Source organism: Nymphaea colorata, chromosome 8, assembly GCF_008831285.2.
Source record: "Nymphaea colorata isolate Beijing-Zhang1983 chromosome 8, ASM883128v2, whole genome shotgun sequence".
NCBI classification, from domain to species: Eukaryota; Viridiplantae; Streptophyta; class Magnoliopsida; order Nymphaeales; family Nymphaeaceae; genus Nymphaea; species Nymphaea colorata.
The window spans coordinates 13,917,227-13,937,906 of record NC_045145.1 but is presented as its reverse complement, the minus strand read 5'-3'; the positions used below and the strand labels follow the sequence as shown (position 1 = coordinate 13,937,906).

At 41.6% G+C, this 20,680-nt stretch overlaps 2 protein-coding genes across 2 annotated transcripts; both read left to right on the top strand.

Annotated features, from left to right (window-relative positions):
* The first annotated feature begins 263 nt into the window (after positions 1 to 263).
* LOC116259017 (conserved oligomeric Golgi complex subunit 4) lies at positions 264 to 7,381 on the top strand. Its single transcript, XM_031636600.2, has 2 exons — positions 264 to 2,052; positions 6,634 to 7,381. The coding sequence occupies exons 1-2, from the start codon at positions 433 to 435 to the stop codon at positions 7,261 to 7,263; spliced, it is 2,250 nt and encodes a 749-aa protein (XP_031492460.1). The 5' UTR covers positions 264 to 432; the 3' UTR covers positions 7,264 to 7,381.
* A 568-nt stretch (positions 7,382 to 7,949) lies between these two features.
* LOC116259233 (uncharacterized) lies at positions 7,950 to 12,266 on the top strand. The gene is made up of 7 exons (XM_031636948.2): positions 7,950 to 8,556; positions 8,999 to 9,211; positions 9,406 to 9,478; positions 10,942 to 11,047; positions 11,137 to 11,233; positions 11,597 to 11,692; positions 11,782 to 12,266. Exons 1-7 carry the CDS (start codon positions 8,014 to 8,016, stop codon positions 11,917 to 11,919), a joined length of 1,266 nt encoding a protein of 421 aa, XP_031492808.1. The 5' UTR covers positions 7,950 to 8,013; the 3' UTR covers positions 11,920 to 12,266.
* Positions 12,267 to 20,680: the final 8,414 nt, after the last annotated feature.

Below are 20,680 nucleotides of genomic sequence, written 5' to 3'. Positions count from 1 at the left end.
TTTCTATGTGAATGTTGACTTCGGATCTATTGATCCACTATGGTTTTGATCATGATCTAACACGATCCACTCCAATTCTCATCTTTTCAGACACAACTCGTGGATTCCAATAGTATATATAATAAGGCGTTCGCATGTCAGTTTTTTTTTTTCTTCAAGCTGGTTCGAGTTGTATCAGCATTGCCGAGACAGGATCGACTCGTTAGCCGATTCTGTAAATCGAATCGTTTTTACAGCGATACATTGAATAAACGGACAGCGGTACGAACCAGAACCCGTGCAGGCAGGCGCCGTTCCTTAGCCCCGTCCCTCCATTTTGCTTCCCGTCTCTTCATCTTCTTCGTCATCGTTGCGACGGTGTTTCCATCCTGTAAAAGAACTTCATCGTGTGATGTAGATCTGCGGAAGGGCGGGAGGAAGAGGGAGGGGTTCATGGCGGTGTCGAGCGGGTCGCCGGTCTCGAGAGATGCAGACCACGACGAGAGCGCAGTCGCCACCACTGTCGATTTCGGGAATTCGGAAACCCTAGACAAGATCCGACGGCTCACGGACGTCGGCGCCATGACTCGCCTCCTCCACGAGTGCGTGGCATACCAGAGAAGCCTCGACATCGAGCTAGAGGGCATTCTCTCCCAGAGGTCCGAGATTGAGCGGCAGCTCACTGGGCTTCTCAAATCGGCGGAGATACTGGAGATCGTGAGGGCGGATGCGGATCACATGCTCTCGAGCATCCAGTCCACGTGCGATCTGGCGGATCAGGTTAGCAGCAAGGTCCGGGAGCTCGATCTGGCGCAGTCACAGGTTGGGTCGACGATCTCTCGGATTGACGCCATTGTCCAGAGGGGCAATTGCATAGACTTAGCGAAGAAGGCGCTCGAGGCCGAGGAATACGAGTCGGCGGCCGATTCCGTGCACACATTCCTTCGGATTGATGCAGAGTTCGGCGGTTCAGGGTTCTCGGAGCAGAGAGAGCAGCTTCTGGAGTCGAAGAGGCTATTGGAGGGGATTGTAAGGAAGAGACTGACGGCGGCGATCGACCAGAGGGACCACCCGATGATTCTCAGGTTCGTGAAGCTCTTCTGTCCTCTAGGGATACAGAACGAGGCTTTGCAGATCTACGTTGCCTATCTTAGAAAGGTTATCTCCTTGAGATCTAGGTTAGAATTCGAGCATTTGATGGAATTGGTGGAACAGTCTGTAGGACACAACGGAACTCGAGAGCAGGCCGACTTCGTGGCGTGCCTGACGACTCTGTTCAAGGATATCGTTCTCGCAGTGCAAGAGAACGAAGATGTTCTCAAGGGACTGTGCGGGGAAGACGCGATCGCGTATGCAATCTGCGAGCTTCAAGAAGAATGTGATTCGAGAGGGTCGATTATCTTGAAAAGATATATGGACTATAGGAAATTGGCGAGGTTAGCTTCAGAGATCAACTCGTACAGTAAGAATCTCCTCTCCGTTGGGGTTGCGGACGGTCCGGACCCAAGGGAGATCGTGATTTACCTTGAGGAAATAGTCTCGCTTGCACAGCTGGGTGAGGATTATACCGAATTCATGTCGGCTAAAATCAGGGAGTTGAACTCCGTGGACGCCCAGATCGGCCCTCGGGCAGCTAAAGCTTTCCGAAGTGGTGAATTCAACAAGGTGATTCAAGAGCTTACTGGGTACTATGTCATCCTTGAGGAGTTCTTTATGGTCGAGAATGTGAAGAAGGCTATTAAGATTGACGAGCAAGTGCCGGATAGCCTTACAACGTCGATGGTGGATGATGTGTTCTACGTTTTAGAGAGTTGTTGCAGGAGGGCAATCTCTACCTCAAATATCCATTCGGTTTCTGCGGTCCTCAGTGGGGCCATGAACCTCTTGGGCAATGAATACCAGGAGGCCTTGCAGCAGAAATGTCGAGAACCCAATTTGGGAGCTAAGCTGTTTCTTGGTGGAGTTGGGGTACAGAAGACGGGAACCGAGATTGCAACTGCTCTGAACAATATTGACGTGAGCAGCGAGTATGTCTTGAAGCTGCGCCACAAGATTGAGGAGAACTGTGCAGAGGTGAGTAGCTTGTTCCTTGTTCTGCTGCCATTTCATGTCATGTGCGTATACGCACGCTGCATCAGTTGGTTAAGTGATTTTCCCTCGATTATGAAGGTGAAGGACCTTTTTCATTTTCGTTGTTATACTTCTTGGCTATTAAATGCTGAAACATTGTGCGTCGGGGAAACACATTCCCCTCGATTTTGTTGCAAAATTTTATCAAAGTGAGGCAAAAGAACAAGAGTCTTGTTGATTGTTTTGTTTAGATTAACGCTTCTTAGAAGAAGCCGATTCTTTTTTATTTTTATTTTGAGGAACATGAACTATATTTCAGAAGAAGATGAATAAAAAACAAGTCCTTAGATAACAAGATAGTAAACTCAGTCGTTTTACGTGCCAGTTCTTGGTTTTGTCCTTTTGATTTTGATGCATAGTCGCATGATGTGTTTGAAGAACATTATGCTGATGAGGACTTCTCAATCAAATGGGATTCACTTTTCTTGTTTGAAAACCGAAGAATAAAAACTTTACATGTAACAAGTAAGGGCTCGCAAGAGAGTAGAAACTCCTTCAGGAGAAAAGGAAAGTGCCAAGGAAAAAGAAACAACAAAGATGAGTTTCTAGCAATAGGACGCTCTAGAGAAGTCTGTTCTCATAATTTACTATTTTAGAAACCTTTGTTTTATGTGTCTAAATTGTTTCATGTGCTTTGTATAGTTAGGATCAGAATAAGATTGAAGCTGAAATTTGGTACCATATCATTAATTTGAGTACTTAACTTGCCAAAACACATGTAACTTCCACCTCTATGTGTTTTGGCTGTGTGTCTCTATCAGGTAGATCTTTGCGGAGCATCGACTCAATTAAAAAGCTAAAGCAGAAATCAGTTAGGAAGCAGATAATGGGTCATGAATGAGACTGCAGTACATAATCATGATTGTTATTGTTTTAAGTAATTTGACTGAAAAACATTGTGTGAGGCTGCAAGCGGATCTGATTATGTTAAATTTGTAGAAGTGTACAAATTATGACTCCGAGTGCTGTTAGGAAGTTAAATATCAGTGTGAGTTTCTCTCCAAATAATTGTAAAGAGCTTATCTTATGCTTAGTATATGATAAAAAGTGTCAATATTTAACCCCACAAACCCAGCCACCAAACTCTTTCCCTCTCCACGTTATTCAAGTTGAAATAAGTTCGTGGCCAACTCAAGTTCACCTATCTCCCTAAGTGGATCTGGATGGGATTTTTAGGTGTCCATCTTTGGCAACATGCACAAGAAATGAGAAAGTTCAAAACATTTTTTTCTAGCTAGAGCTGAGAGAAGACTTGCGGATCACATCCATTCTTTATTGCAAGAAGAATTTGTATGGAGTTGGTATGGAGAAGTTGGGAACCAATGTCTTATCTTCGCATGAGAAGATAGATGCTACTGGTGTAGCCAGTGTCTGTCTTGGTTCCATTTGTTGATCACCATAATGTAGCTGGACTCTTCTTTCACAATTTCCTTGGCTCTTTAGATTTGATTTCCTATGCTGTTCTGGCTATTAATTTCCTTCAGCTAATGAACAGCTGTTCTTCTACTGTTTTTGTAAAAAGAGAACTAATACAACAGGAAAAAATGAAGCTAGATCTTGGTCGTTATACAATAACAGAATTCCTCGAAAATCCTGTTGGTTGTGCTCTTTCCCTGTGGCCAACCATTTTGCTGTTGACAATGATAATAACGATTCTTAGTTATCGATTTCAAGGTTTGTCATATATATATATATATATATATATGAACAATAAGAAATACTTAGAAAATATATATCAAAATAAAGAATATACATCAACATAAACAAATAAATAACATAAAAAATATATATCAACGGCTCTTGCAACAGTGTGTTTTAGAAGCCTGTGAAAAACTTTAAACATATGGACAACCAAGCAGCCCCTTAGTCAAATATGAACATCAATCGAATTTTCACATCCAAAGAATATAATAAAAAGTAAAGTGAAAAAAATTAAATCAAAGTAAAATTAAGCAGTTTGGATCTATAGGTACCCAAGTGTCAAAGTACCCACTTTGGGTACGGGTACGGCGACACGGGTACGTGAACCTTACTGAAGTATCCATGTGACTTAGGTTCTAAGTCTTTTTTTTTTTTATCTTATTTAGCTTTTATTCATCTAGAATGGTAAAAGTCTACTTTCAGTTCACTAGGAGAATACCGTCTTCTAGTTGATTTTTGCTGACTCATGATACTTTCAGTTCACTAGGAGAATACCTTCTTCTAGTTGATTTTTGCTGACTCATGATTTGGTCATCTCATCCAGAGATTGGAGCCTTATTTATGTGGATAATTATAGATTGACTATCCCCTGGTATAGTGGTATGGGATTCTCATGTAGATAAGGATTCTTGTTTTCAGTTGTTTAGGTGGCCTGCATTGACTCTCTTTGGCAGTCATGCAATTTTGCTAGGGATTGTATCTAGTTATCTTCTAATAATTCGTTGTATTGGCATGTGTATTTGGGCCTTCATGTGCATAAAAGCACAAATTTTAAGGCTGATATGTTTTTGCTGCTAGCCCACTATATCCTGTGCTTCTGGCTGAGACATTTGCTCTTTCTCCAGTGCAATCAAGAAATAAAAATTATTTTGTTGCTTGAAGTTATTTGTTATCGACTATGAAATGATTGGTTTCTGCCCATCTGTCTGTACTGATCGTTATTTGTTTTGTATAACTGGCAAGTGCTCTCTCATGTACCTCTTGCCAGATTTTCTGTTGATCTTGTCTACAAATGTTATGTTCCAATGAACGGTTGCGCTGGGAGATAGGCTTCCTGCCTTTTATTGAGAAACAAACAGGTATATACAGCTAAAAAAAAACGATGTATAAGGGATGCATAGAGTCAGATGAAAAAGCTATCAGGTATTTGTTGACAATAGATCAAGGCAATTAGATTCCAGAAAAACCTAACAAAAAAAGATTGGGTCAAAAGACGATTTAACCAAGTTCATAAGAACTGTCAGTCTCTCTGTGGTCAATGAGTATCTTTCCTAGCTGAATTGGGCGGTCTGCATCAACAATTGTAACCCTGTTCATGTCATTCTGAATGATGATCCATTTGGTATTCCATCTCCATCTGCCCTCTAGGAGTTGTCGGAGTTTCCTTTTCCATTTGCTAGCATTTGTTATGAGTGTAATTGGTTCTCTATTCCCTACGTTGTGGTTGATACCCCATTCTAATAGACTGAACTCATTACCGTCATCGCTTGTTAGATACTCCCTTCTGCTACGCACAATCAGAGTGCCCCCATGGCTGCTGAGCTGCACTTCTGCCTACCTTTGTGGTAGCTCGCTATGATTAAGGCTGTGTTTTGGGCTATCCTGCTCCACTTGTTTGCACAAATTAGCCCAGTATCCAGCCAAATGCTGATCATTTCCTTTTCTTCTTCGTTCCACTTGATTGCCCGGTACCCTTCTTTACAGCAGTTCCATATCATGTTTGGGAGACCATGGCAGCTGCTGTCAAAACTCTCCTCATGCACCACCCTATTACTCATCCACCATATTGTCCATATCACCATGTGGAAATTGATTTTCCAGCATTTCGAGAGCCACTTGTATTTCAGCTTAACACTCATCCCATGACAAAATTCAGCTTTAATTCCTTGCCAAGGAGTGCGAGTTCTACCAAACTTCCTAACCACCTTGTTCCACACTGTGTTATGCAGCTGTGCAGGTGATAAGCAAGTGGTTATTGCTTTCTTCCATTTGCTTACTTAGGCTACATCAGTTGGCCAGCGCTATGCCTTGTTTTTTAATTCTGTCATATGTGGGGAGTCTCTCTTTGCAAGCCACATAAAGATACCATTGGGCCCTCGCTGGAGCAGTGTAACTCCAAATTGACCTCCTACATGTTTCTTGAGATCCTTGTTCCCTAGTGGCTTCTAGCAAGCAGCCTTCCTTCATTGACTTTACTCTCCCATCAACCCAAATAAGCTCATCTTCTTTTTCTGTTACGTCAATGGAACTGAGCCTCTTGATATGTTCTTGGATAATACATATGTCTACAATGTTATGTTGCTTCATAATGAATGAAACATGATCTGCTACTTCCCAGCTGAAAATGCAGTCTACCTATTCCTTCTGATGATTGAAGCCTTAAAGAAACCCGACTCAAGCTGGTAAATGGATTAGCATTACCAAATAACCAATAATTACATTCCGATTTTGGAAGAAGGCTATTGAAACCTGGTTGTACCAAACAGGCTCCGAAGCAAACGCCGTTTGACCTGAAAGGCAAATAGATAATAAACTTTTGGGAACATATTAGGTGCTTGTTGATACCTGGCTGCAGTTTCCAGATAGTGACAATTTCATGTCTCTGCATCTGATGCCAATTAACTAACAGAGGGTCTTTTGTTTTTCAATTTGATTTCAGAGTTTACTATGACTGCAAATTGTGCTTCCAAAACAGAATTTGATCAAGTTTTGCCTGATCGCATTCTGCATTTAATTTGTGAACTTGTGTGCCCATTATTGGTGTCAATCCTTTTCTCTTTCATTTGTTCTTAATGCCGTTGAAATTCTCTTATGCTGTATCAGGTATTCCCAGCGCCAGCAGACAGGGAGAAGTTGAAATCATGCCTATCAGAACTAGGTGAAATGAGTAATGCTTTCAAGCAAGTTCTGAATTCAGGCATGGAGCAGCTGGTTGCAACTGTGACGCCGCGCCTCCGTCCAGCCTTGGACATTGTTGCTACCATTAGCTACGAGTTGTCTGAAGCAGAGTATGCGGAGAACGAGATCAACGATCCATGGGTCCAGAGCCTGTTGCATGCTGTAGAGGCCAATGCCACATGGCTGCAGCCCACGATGACAAGCAACAACTACGACTCTTTCGTGCACCTGGTGATTGATTTTGTGGTGAAAAGACTGGAGGTGATCATGATGCAGAAGAGGTTCAGTCAGCTGGGAGGCTTGCAGCTAGACAGGGACACCAGGGCGCTGGTGAGCCACTTCTCTGCCATGACTCAAAAGACGGTGAGGGACAAGTTCGCGCGGCTTACTCAAATGGCTACGATTTTGAACCTGGAGAAGGTTTCTGAGATTCTGGACTTCTGGGGGGAGAACTCCGGCCCCATGACATGGAGGCTCACCCCAGCTGAAGTGCGAAGGGTTTTGAGCCTCAGAGTGGATTTCAAGCCTGAGGCGATTGCTTCCCTCAAACTATAACCAGCAAAAAAATTTTGTTTTATTTCCTTTTTAAAATTCTGTTCTCTTTTTAATCCTCTGTTTATACGAACCTGAGCGATTCATATTGTTCTTCTTGTTGTTCATTATTATTCAAAAATGCTGTCAAAAAGTGTCTGTAATGTGTGTTTTTTTGGGGGGGGGGGGGGGGGGGGGAGGGAGAGAGAGAGAGAGAGACGACAAAACGGGAATTTAATAACAAAAACACAAAAAATCCCCAAAAAGACGAAGAAAAATAAAACATACAAATAAGCCAACGAACAAAAACAAAAGAAGTGGAGAAACAAAAAACAAAGGAAAATTAAGAAAGAGCGAGAACAAGGTGGCAAGTTCTACATCGAAAATGTGAAACATTATCGGGACCGCTCGTTGCTCAGTCAGTGTACAGGCGCCATCATTAGTGTTATTGTTGTTAATGATGTATAAAAGCTATGTTGATTCTGAAAAAGTTAGGAGTTCACAGCATTTCAGAAAAAGTACGCCCATTTATGAAATCAAACGAATTTTATGGACCTGTTTCGGGTCCATGTAACCCGAGCCATTTCCTCCTCCTCCTAGGCTAGTTTCCCTTGGTTGGTTCCCGGCAATACACGCCACCCCGACCCGAACTGTTTCCTTGAGAATAAAATAAAGAAGACAAAAGTAGGGGAATGTTCAACAAAACAAAAGGACGGGGGAGAACGGGGCCCAGCGACGGGCTTTCTTCAACTCAAAAGGGAAGAGTCGGGGGAGATGGCACCGAAGCTTGCTGCATGCTCTGCGATGGCCAGCGCGCTTTTCGCCCACCCTTCCTTCTGCCTTCTTGCCGACCGTGCTGCCAAGCCCTCCCTCTTGCTGAGCCCCAACCCCACCTGCTTCAGGCCTAGGGGGAATCCCGCGGTTAGACCTCCGACTTCCTTCAGACTCTTCGCCACGGTGCAGGATAAGGCGCCCGACGATGCTCCGCAGTCGGTCGAGCTTCCCAAGAAGCGGTCGTTCGCCGTCGCCACCGGCGATTTCTTCATGGGCCTCGCGTCCACTCTCCTGAGGACGCGGCGTGCCGGCGGAGGCTCCGTCCTGGTGGATTCCGGGGAGGGCGATCGAGATGGTGTGGCTTCCGTGATCGTCGATGAGGCGGATCCCGCCGTCATCTGGGAGCGGAGGGAGAAGGACGTCGAAGCGGAGAGGGAGCGGTCGAAGATTACGAGCCCCGGGTTCAGCTTCTCCGCGGCGGGGCTTTTGTTTCCGTACCATCTTGGCGTCGCGCAGTTTCTCCTCGAGAAGGGGTACATTCGGGTAATGAAAAGGGAAAGAGTTTCTTTCTCTGTGTTGCTTTTGTCGTGTGCAACTGCAGTTTATGTTATCTCGATGCCGTTATTTCTCTGGTTTTCTGACTCATGCTTAGACCCAACGGTGTGCCTTTCTGATTACCTAGCAATTTGATACTTTGGTGGAATATCAAAATTTTAGCTGTTTGCAAGGAGGAGCGTCCGTTGTAAATGGGAATTCCGCCTAGTTTTATCTTTGCAGGTGTGAATTTCTTTTGAGTCGTCGACAAATTTAGTTCTGACGGATTTTTTAGTCGGATGATTTGTTGCGAACAAATTCTGCATAAGTTCTCGCAAATGAATACAGTCATTCTGTCTTTGGTATAAATGTGCTTCTATTAAATAACAAAGTTCTTTATTTTTTTTCCCTCCTTGACCCGATCTTGTCTCAATTAGGGTTATGTCTGCAGGAGAACACTCCATTAGCTGGTTCATCTGCGGGGGCTATAGTTTGTGCAGTTATTGCATCCGGAAACACCATGGAGGACGCTCTGAAAGCCACGAAAATGCTGGCTGAAGATTGTCGACTTAATGGCACAGCATTTCGTCTTGGGGTAACCGCCCTCTTATCTTTGACACTAATGCTTTTCAAATTTGTGACTGAAATGCAAAATTGCATCAAGGTATTTCACATTTGACCATCCCAGAAGTTCTTTTAACCTGCATTTTTTTTTCTTTTCGTATCTGTTTTCGTTGTGAGATCATGCTTTAGGCACTGGTGAATTTTTTTCTGCATATACATAGGACAGCATGGTTATGGAGAACATTCACATAACATATGTTTGTACGCCACCGATAGATTTATCCCCTTTTACAGGCTGTCCTGAGGAATATACTTGAAAACTTTTTACCGGATGATGTTCATAAGAAATCAAATGGTAGGATCAGAGGTAAGCATCATTCACCTGAGTTCGTTTCAGAACAACTTGGTCCATCTTTTTTCATGACATGCAAGTTGTTTTGCTTCTGCATGAGTATTCTTGTTTTCATCATCAAGGAGAATAGAGATGAATGGAACCTGTTAAGTTTCGTACCTATGGGATTTATAGGCCAAAGCTTGATGCTCAAGCGGAGGCCCCATGGGAATGCCTCTGTGCCCTTTCTCGAAGTAGCAAAAGAAGCAGCAAGATATGGAAAGTGGAAAGTTTGTTTCCAAGGTGAAGTCTTTGTCTGCATGTCCAAGTAATTTGAGTGGGAAGTTGTAGGTGAAAGCCTTATCTTGCTCAAACACCCCATGCAGATTTGTCTAGCATTTTTTGTCAAGATTTTTTCTTGACAAGGCATGAAACGTAGGACTGAATGGTCTCGAGCTAAAGCCTTAATGCTTCAATCAGTAAGTTAGCATGTTGTGCTTATTGTTTTTGAAGTGCTTAATTCCCTTCTGTCTTCCCTTTCTCACTTTAGAACGTTCTTCTTGCTAGATATGCTGGGTACCACATGCCTATGTTTTTGATAGAAAAAACATTCAGAAGAAATGTCAGAACAATTTTCATTTGAATGCAAAAGGGGAAAATGTGAAAGCACTTGCTGATTTTGTACCAAGGGCATCACATGATAACAATATATTGTTCTAAACAATATATTGTTCTTTATGGACTTATTCCATGCTTTCATCTACAACTGGGGATATACTTGACAAAGAATTATCCAGAAAGTGCCACTTCTTGTTTTCGAGCAGCAGTGGGTAGTAAATCTTCAGGGTTTTGGGTCCTGAATCAGCTGGAATTCAGGACTGGTTCCCATGGACCTTCATAATGGTCTGATAAGGGTTGGTCCTCAATGTCTGACCGGTATTCACTTAGGGTATGTTTGTATATCAGGGGAATACACCCGTTACCTTTTTGTCATCAATTTCCTTCTTGAGTAATACAAATTGGGGAAACTTCTTCCTATGGGTGTGAATGTGTGTTTTCCCCTTTTGATCAGGTTCAGTAGCAGTGGCTATTTTTCTATTTGTGTCAATTAAGCAATTCTACATAATGCATTGTCATATATGTCAGAAAGTCATTGCTTGTTTCTCTCTAGATAAAGTGAGACATAGTACGGAATGTGTCAATTAAGCAACACTACAGAATGTGTTGTCAGTATGTTCAGAAGCAGTATTTATCTTTCTCTAGATAAGTGATTTTATTTAATGTTCATCCAATCTAACAAAATGCCACTTCGGACTTTTGTCCTGAAGATCTTCATTCAATGAGGCTTGGTTGTTTGAACATTGAATTGCACCTAAGCTGTATCTTAATTCATCATATATCTTGGACAAATAAGAAGTAGACAGTCCTTTACATGGTTGTAATTTTAGAGTTTTCCTTTTACCTGCATCAACTACATCTATATCTAGTTTCATCTTCAGTTGGAGTTACCCAAGTGTTTGGGAGGCCAAGAGGATTGCTGGTAGATCAGTTTGACTCCAGGAAGGATCTTATTGATGCAGTAATTACCTCTTCATTCATTCCAGGGTATAGTTCCTTGTCCTGATTTTTTCTCAGTTTTAGTCCTCTTGCCTCTTTCATACGAAGCAGTTAGAAAATTTTCTTTTCCAGTGCAGGTATATTGCACCAAGGCCGGTTACAATGTATCGTAATCGGATCTGTATAGATGGAGGGCTAACATTATTTATGCCACCAACATCTGCAACAAATACGGTATTCCGCTGATATTTTTGTTCCATATATTTCCAAAAAAAAAATGTATATATATTTTTTCTTTTGTGGTTGTCATCTTTGAACTCAAGTGGTGTACTTGAAGCATCAAAAGTTTATTCACAGGGCAACTGATTCAGAATTAACCTGCAGAATTACCCTGTTTAAGACTTGAGCCAAGTTAAAGAACATGATCAGATGACAAAGAGATATATTTTTGTTGGGTTAAAACCTTTTACCAGTATATGTCAAAAGTTAATCTCATTTACTTCCCCTAGATTTTCAGGTGTGAAATTGCAGCTTTTCAAACTGGTGCTTTCTAACTTATGTTGCTTCAATTTATGAATAGTTGATCTCATGTTGTAGGTGCGAGTATGTGCATTTCCAGCAAGTCGCTTGGGGCTCACAAATATTGGTATAAGTCCTGATTGCAACCCAACCGATAGGGCCTCCCCACGCCAGGTAGAGTCCTGAACTAGATTTTACCTTTTTGTTTTGTAATGCTCGACTGGACTCCATATAGTTACTTCTTGGTTCTTTGCACTCTATAGCTTTTCCAATGGGCGCTGGAACCAGCAGAAGATCATCTGTTGGACAAATTCTTTGAACTTGGGTACCAGGATGCTGCTGTTTGGGCAGGGCAGAACCCAGTCGAGGAGATCACCAGGGAAGAGAACCTCGCCGAGTGACCAGATTTCTTGCTGCGTCTGAGGTGCCATTATGTCCAAAATAGAGCACAAGGCTGACATGTCAGCAGCACATCAGGCTACCTTTTTGGGGCTCCACCTGCAATATCTGGGAGCCATCACACTGAAACAATTCTGCATTGCAGCCGGTTCCAACTTGTTGGCCATTCCCCACACAACGAAGAACAAAGTTTACATAACAATTTTTTATGTTTAGGTTTCGTCAATAAACTGTATATTAGGAAAGGCATTGTTAATGTAAATAGTTTTCGCAGAAGCGCTGATGGAAGATCCTGTTGTGGCATCTAGAAACAATGTTTTGGCTAATAAAACCAGAAACTTTAAAAGTATTCATTCTGGGTTGGTAAGAAGTCAACAACCCTCCACCTGGAAAAGAGGCCCAAAGGCCCCTCTATCTCTATGCCCCCTGCCTCTGCCTCTGGGGTCCTGGTCTGCATCAATGTTTTGATAGTTTCAGATATAAGACCCAAGGCTGATCTGAAACCATAGAACCCACATAGTAATCAAACTTTGGATTTTACCATTATGTAAAAATGATGATCGAAATCATCATTATGTAGCTAGAACCTCAAGTGTAAGGTTTGACCTGGGGTCTGACCTCAAATCCTTGGATCTGCGATCCTCAGCGATTTCATATCCAAGGTAAACAAGTGTCCCTCCTAAAAGTTAAATGCTAATGTTTCTTTTGATCAGTACAGATGGATCTCCTCCCTGAACAAAAACTTTCATACTCACTCTCAACATGGTTTTATCAGAACCTGTAAATAGACTTTATAATCGTCCAAATAATTTTGAAAAAACTTTAGATTCTTATACGATTTTCGATCCTTATTATAAAATCTTATCATGAAATGGATTTCCTTGTTTCAGATTAATGAGATCACTTCCATATCGGCCTCAGAACCTCAGAAAAGGAAACAGTATCAACTAGCTCAGCTTCGAGCACCTTTCAATTTACACGAGATAAGGGATTGTCAGTGGACAGTTCATACTTGGCGCAGTTGCAGAGACACGGTGAAGGGGCGCTCTCTCCCTCGGACCCACTGAAAAAGACGTTGAATAGCTAGTGGAGTGCTCCTAGCTACATCCTGTCCAACCTAAATTGCTGGCTCTGCCACTGTTTCAACAGATTTAGGTTGCCTAAAATACATACTCATATTTGTTTTTATTTACTTCACACACTAAAATATGTTGTTAATTGCTTATAACTTCTTCTTGTTGCCACGCTTTAGTTTCGGTCAGTTTTACAAAATGTATTCTTGGTTTTTCATCCGTCAGGGCTTTTGGCATCTCATGTGAGCCATCGATTTTTGTTAATGACTTGAAAGTAACTTGTCATGTTTAACAGAGCTGGCTACATTTTTTTCTTCCTAGATTAATTGTAAGTTATAAAGGTGATTATACATATACATATAATTAAGATTGGATTAAGAAAGCAAATACAACTTTATAAGGTGTCGGAACCTTCCCGAAACAGAAGAGTATACGAGACATGCCAGTTTCTCCCTTTCAGTATTTAGCTACAATATTATTTTAAAGGGAAAACATGAACTGTCATGACGGAAAACATTCCAGAAGGATACAAACAGCAGATTCGATCTTCATTTTCAGAAATATTCCTGATAGATTTGATCGAAGTAAAGGGCCCCGGTTTATCTTCCTGCTAACGCGGAACACTTTCATGCCCCCTTCGGGTAACGAACTGCGCAGCCTGTTCGATTCAACTTTGCCTACTTAAGGAATATATGCTTCGCATCATCTTCGTTCTTTAAGGGGCACTACAAAATATCCCCTTTGATTGCAACCACACTTTATCACATATAAAAGTGTTTCATTCTTTAGTGCCATATGGGGCTTAGGTGACTTTCAACTGATCATCTTTTAGCCAGGTGGGTGAAGCTCTAGTGGAGTTACCGGATGTGTCGGCTTGTCCAAACTTGTTCATTGATTTGAAATCAGGATTATGCCATGTGTCGCAAAAAAACAATTGCCACGAAGGCTTTTGCATTTAAAAAATATGAGCCAAAAAAGTCAGCGTTGGTGCATGATAGAGGGACACGTATATATATGTCCATCAACATAAGCGGCACACGGACCACGGACATGCGAATTTGCCAAGAAGATATTTTGTACCCGATTTAGAGATTGGTCCATTTTAGAGCAACACGGACGAGTCGAACACGGACAACTAAATACATTAGTAAGTCAAGTCTGAATTGGCTGCATAAGAAAATGACAAAAATATGTCCACCTCATTGAACCCGTCTACATCTTTAGCTTTCTTGCTCATTGAATGCAAGTTTGTGAATGTTAGGAGTTGGTTTTGCATCTTTAGCTTTTCTGCTTTGAGAGTCTGCAAATTTGTGGATGTAAAGAAGTTGGGTGGTTGTGGTTCCACGGCACTCGAAAGAAAAGGGAAGGAGATCTCAACGTTTCCAAGATGTTGGAATGAAGAATGAAAGGACTCTCACAACTATGAGCGGCTCCTGCCTTTTATCATGATATGAACGTGCAATATGTAACCTATAAATTTGTAATCTTTTGAAACACTAACCAATCGAAAAATATATATATATATATATATATATATATATGTAGTAATTCAACGATCATTGAGTACATTTCATTTGGAAAAAGGGAAAAAAGAAAAAAAAAAAACCACTTGACCTTAGCCAAAAGGGCGAGAAAAGGTATACAGCAACCAGCACTAAGCTACCACTTTCTTCATGGGCACAAAGTCATGGACCCAATTGATTGAGAGCATTACGCTTAGTGCTTTTGGTTGATGAACCTTCTTCGAAAGATTAGATGGATCTTAGAAAGAGTAAACAGTTATTGCACCTCTAGAACTCGTTCTCGTTCCCTAGAACGGTGAGAACTTCACGTCGTTTTTTCTGGCAGTCTTGAACCAAATATGCCCGATGGCTGGGCCACATTCGCGTGGAAATATGAAACGGAACCTCCAAAGAGAGACACGGAGGATCTACTCCTTCGCCTTCTGCCATTGAACTCTGTTCCATTCCTGAGAACAACATGTTCCATTCTGAGGAAATTTGTGAGATTTGAGATTGAAAACCCTCCGGCTCCGGCGGTTAGTCTCCGGCCAACGTGTAGTAAAGACGCTACAACGCAATTATCGGAACAGGCTTAAGTTCTTTTATGAATCGGTCCACGGAGTAGTTGGTTGTGGCCCCTCGGGTGCAGGGATATTAATTAAAACGTTTGCCGTTGGGTCTTCCCATCTTTCTTTTTCGCTAGGTTGTGACAGAGAGGGCCGCAAAAGATTAATTATAATACGGAGCAGCCAAAATCTTACGAGGAACGACATATTTCCGTTTTCCAGACCCTGCTTTTATTTATTTGTTTATACTATTGAACTGAAGAAAGTCGAGTTTCCAGCTGTCCACATTGATCAGTGTCTGACCCAACTTGGCTAAAGTAGGGAACAAGAAAGGTTCAAAACTTTTATTTAAAAAAACATTAATATGACTGTTTGCAAAACAAAAAGAAAAACACGGATTCAATCAAAACCGACTCTCAAATAAACTGTTTTTTTCTTAATAGAAATAATTTAAGGCATTAAAACTTTGGGTGGCAGATGATGGCGATATAACATTGAGGTCAGATTTTTTTTTGTTTTCTCTTATCAATTTCAAGAAGCCAAAACCAATAATTCAAGGGATTTTGTCGATTCCGAAAATGGGGCTTTCGCTTGGAACGCCGAAACGAGAGTGGGCTCATCCTTATCAGCTACGCTTCCTCCCATTATTCTATCTTGCTTTTCCATTTTTACAGACAACGAAACGAAAGCCTGTAGATTAATTATCAAGGGTTTTCTCTATAATTATGTGCTGCTGTGACGTCCATTCCTACCCCTTCCTTACTCAGGAATGATTTCTAGTTAATTATTTTGAATCAGTTTTTACTACCTTCTAGAAAGAAAAAGAGAGACTTAGTGGAACTAAATTAAATTGATCAATAATTCTTCCTGCAAAAATCAAGGATGCAATTGGATAGGGATGGATTTGTCTAGAGTGAGCAAAGGGGCTGAGATTTTTGACCGTTTGGTCGACACATGCCCGTCGATCAACCGTTAGCCCGTCAAATTAACGGTAGGCGCGAGCCAACTTTTTTTTTTTTTTTTTTTTTTCTCTCCACAGGAAAATCCCTTTTGCTTTTCATTAAACATGGCCCCTCACAGCTGCTAAGTGGCTGGCCTTTAACCATTCGGCCGAAAGTTTGATACCAAGTCCTTGTGTGTGCGCGTCCATGGCTGTGAGGCCAAAGTAACGAGGGAGGCTACTTGTTCTTGAAAGACGAGTATAGTATTCGGCAGATAATATGCACCAAGAAACTGCCATGCTCTTTAGTTTTCATCCACTGAAATTTTTCTTTTTTCCTCATGATTTGAGCACGCAAGGCAGGAAAGAGCTAGGATTTCAGACATTAGATATCAGGATCTTGGCCTCAGTAAAGAAGGACAAATTGGTGGTCCAAACGGAGGTCGGGAAAAAAGAAAGAACCAACTGGGGACTACAATATTGAAGATGCGACCTACCTATGGACCAAGATGAGTGCTATGTACCAAGAACTTGAGATTTAGCAATATTCCGTAGCAGGGCAGGTTTCTCTAGGACCTAAGCGTACGGAATCCATAGAATATTAATATTCTAACCACATACCTACCACTAACACAGATCACCAAATTCCTTTCTGCCACCCACCACGGAACTGCTCAGACACCGAGTAAGTACATACATCAAGCCTATGCTTGGGCATGAAAATCACGCCAAATTCAGGAACTCCTTCAGCTTACTTAAAATCCCGAAGGTCAAGAAGTTGGTAAACTTGATCGTTTTTTATGATCGGATTTGCGACCAAGTGTCGACCTGTAATCAAAGATTGACACGCCAAAACCAAAAACTTCCAAGACACCAGTGAAAAATTCGCTGTCGATCCAAAGGCGTCATGCAAAAGAAATCGTATAAGGATTAGCATTAAAACTAGTTTGAAAGAACTTTTTATTATGCTAAAACCAGATGTCTGATCTCAGTATCGTCCGGAAGGGTGCCTGTGAACGCTGGAGCTTTCCCCTGCTCACAGAGACAAGTGTTTTAAAATCGTACATTTCTGTTCGGAATAGATGCCAAAGAACTTATTGGCATCTTAAAAGATAGTGAAATCCTTCATGATCCTACCGAAAAGCATGCATAAATTTTAGTATATTTTCACTGGTGAAGCTATATCACCGGATCTGCTCTCAATAATCTAGATCTACTTTTTCATTCCTCTATTGTTACAATAAAACTTGGTTTTGCTTAAGGAAGCAGAACATCCTAATACAGAGAACACTAACTAAAAGTTCACGAGTTCGATCAGATCGAATATCAGAAAAGGGAAGTGAGAAGCTTTTTTCCTCATTGGCATCCATGCTCAGCGATTCACCTATATATATATGTAGTCTGTGCATAAGAAGCAGGGCGATAGACTGCAAACAAATTAGAAACTCTTGTTTGTTAGCCACCCATTGCCTCGGAACAGGGCAGAGTACAACGACCAAAACTTCCTAACCTATTTCAAGCATGATGATTTATCTACAAAAGCCAGCAACTTTTTTTCACTGTCCAATACAGCCAAATTTAGAAACCAGCTCTCCTGAGTGTCGATCATGTACATCACTTAACTTTTGGCACCGCCGCCATGGCCTTTCTAGCAAGCGTAAGTATGCTCTCGCTCCATCAGCCACTTCAGATGGAGAAAATCCTCGACGGAGCAGGGAATTTGAAGGGGGCCGGGTGTCCGGAAGCCGTATACCTCCTGTGCGTCCTCCAAAAGCCGCCTGAACCGGGGATCGGAGAGGTAGGTGATCGGAATTATGAACCGGCGCTGGCCGTCGTCGTGGAGCCCGACCTTGACTGCCAAGCAGCCCTTGGGGACTGCCTTGCTGTGCTTGGACGGCCCCTTGTCCAATTCCATGGAGTGATGGAATATTAGATTCTTTCCCATTGAAATGGAACAGGGTGGAGAACCAGTAGTATTGATCCTTGGCAGCACTACTGCTCTGCTGCAGTTGAGTGAAGGAGCTGACGAAGAGGAAGAGGTTGGGAGGCATCATTTATAGAGTGGGGTAAGGCCTTGTTGGTGTAGGTGTACGTCGTCTGTACTGAAAGAGAATCTTCCTTTTTCTCTTTCCCTTCTTTTCATTTTCCTTTCATTTATTTTCCACGGAGTTTGTTGCTTAGCAGCTTTTGGCACAGAAAGAGGAGGCCACCAAATTGAAGGTGAGACATGAGGGGGAAGTAGTTGGCCTTCCGAAAAATAATATACTTAGTATAGTCCACTTTTCTAGAGAGAGGGACTGAAGGTAGAATGAGAAGTCAGAAGAACAGAGTCACCGAACGCAGCACAATCATGTATAATCTTTAAAATGATGGAATCTTCTCCCACCGTGACATTCATGCTGCCCCATGAGTAGCCCTTGAAAAGAAGAAACCGATGAGTAAATAAAGCGAGCCAAGTAGTAAACCATTTTCGTTGAATATTTTAAAGTGCAAATGCTTGTCGGTCAACACGTCTCAGCTGCCTATGACTTGTGGATGAATTTTATATATATATATATATATAAGGCTGATTTATTTTTTTGCCTGTCACTTTCTCACCTGCTCCTTTTTTTTTCAGGCTCTTGTTGTTACCCTCTCCTTTATACAACTATTATCTCACCCTAAGATTGGTAGATTCTAAGAAGAGAAATGAACCTTGAACTTACTCGTATATGTGTGTGTGTGTGTGCGTTTTAGAAACTATATCTTCATTTTCTTTATCCAGGGTAGTTAAAGAATGTCAAGTTAATGACTTTCTCCTACTTTCTGTTGTGCACTGTTGCGGTCATGTTAGGCGGGGCTCACCTCCGTCACTAAAAAATAGGAAAAGAAGAAGAAGAATTGTTTTTGGGTCTACTAAGAGTATATAAAGTTTGACGAATTAACGAAAGAGAGTGTAAGTCTTATTAGAACTCTTTATCTTTTCCTTTATAAGAGATAAGGTTGGGGATAACCATCCTAAGTTTTAAAGAGATGATTGCTAAGTCTCCTTCCCTGCTCCCCAATCCCTGTTGCCTCGCTTTCCTTGTTTCTCTATCCCTCTCCCTGTTATCTTCTTAATTAGATTGTGACAGATTTGCACACCAAAGCGACAATAATTAGCTAACTTTATTGTTGTTTTTTATTCAAAATTTTTATCACTCTCTCCCGTCTTCTGTATTCTGCTTTCACCATTGCGGCAAAAGACGGTAAAAGGTACCACCGTCCCCGATTTAAAATCCAAGTAAAGGGGCAGCAACAAAAATTGCTGCCTTTAATTGAAAAGTTGAGACCAGTGAAAAGATGAACCTAAATGCAAAACCCAGAATTCAGAAAGATAGAAAGTCCTCTCGCCTCCCAAAGATCAAGTGACTTCCTCACTAATTGATTAGACCATTCAATATTTGGAGTGACTGGTGAGAAGATTGAAATCGTTGAAAGCGGGAGCCAATAGCTAACAAGTTATATGGTGGTTGTGGAGGCGCTGGCCAATGTGGGTCTTGACATCTTGGGAGCAACGCGTGAAATTCATGGTGGTCTACAAGATTGTGAAGCCTTTCTTCCTCAAGTGATTGATCGGATTTGATTGCATATCATGGCCACCGAGTCAGTACAACTTTTCTAAAGGTGGCATGCCTTTTTTCCACATTGAGATGTGCTAACCAAGCTTGCTGGAAAACTAGGATCATTAACCTTTTTTCGGAAGCCCTCAAACTTCTTGAATACATCTCCAAACAATAGTAGAGCTCAAATTTATGACTGAGGAGCACTTATAATTTAAGAAATAGGAGATTTAATAGGCGCAGATATATAATAAACTAAATTACGTAGAAAACTAACAAGCAAAGAAAAGAAATTATATGGGTCTACATAGGCAAGTGCCCACACAAGCTTACCACGGTCTTTTGATATGTGTGGTGAGTGATGCTAGTACAACTGAATCATGGCAGATCAGGCAGGCGGAGATACGTATAAATGGAATTCGCATATAAAAAGAGGATGTCCCGTTCGCGTGCATGAGGTACATATAAATGGAATTCGCATAATTCTCCGCATATAAAAAGAGGATGTCCCGTATATTATCAAACGGATTTGGACGCCTAATTTGATGGTGGCTTCCGGACGTCCTCCTTGACCAAATGACTGCTACGGCTTCCAAACTCACGATGTCGTATTTACGAAAAACCGCTCCCCTCACCTTTACTTATCCCAAAGTAGGTTGTCTGTCATTGCCCTTCACCTGCACGCCTCAACCATCTGTGTCATATGGTGGTTGGGCTCCTTCACCGTTGCAAGTGAGAGCGCTGAGTCACCCTTCAAATTTCATTTAGAATTGTCATCAACATTTCCAAATAAAAAAATGAAATAGATAAAAAGTATTTAAAAATACCAAAACATAAATAAAAGGATATTGCTTTCTTGAGAGAATGTCCCTACTGTGGAGAGAGTTGGTGACTTGCAGGACACTGACGGTCCGCCCGTACCACTTTGTCGGATATTTATATGCAACCATCGGCGAGGCCCAGCTAAATTTACAGGAAAATATTGGCCACAAATGTTAATCCAAGATAACGTGAAAAAAATTTATCAAGCAGTGGTTTACGGAGGATAAAATGGTTGGTTCATTCTCTCTGAAGGTGGTTTATTCTCTCTGAAGGCAGAAA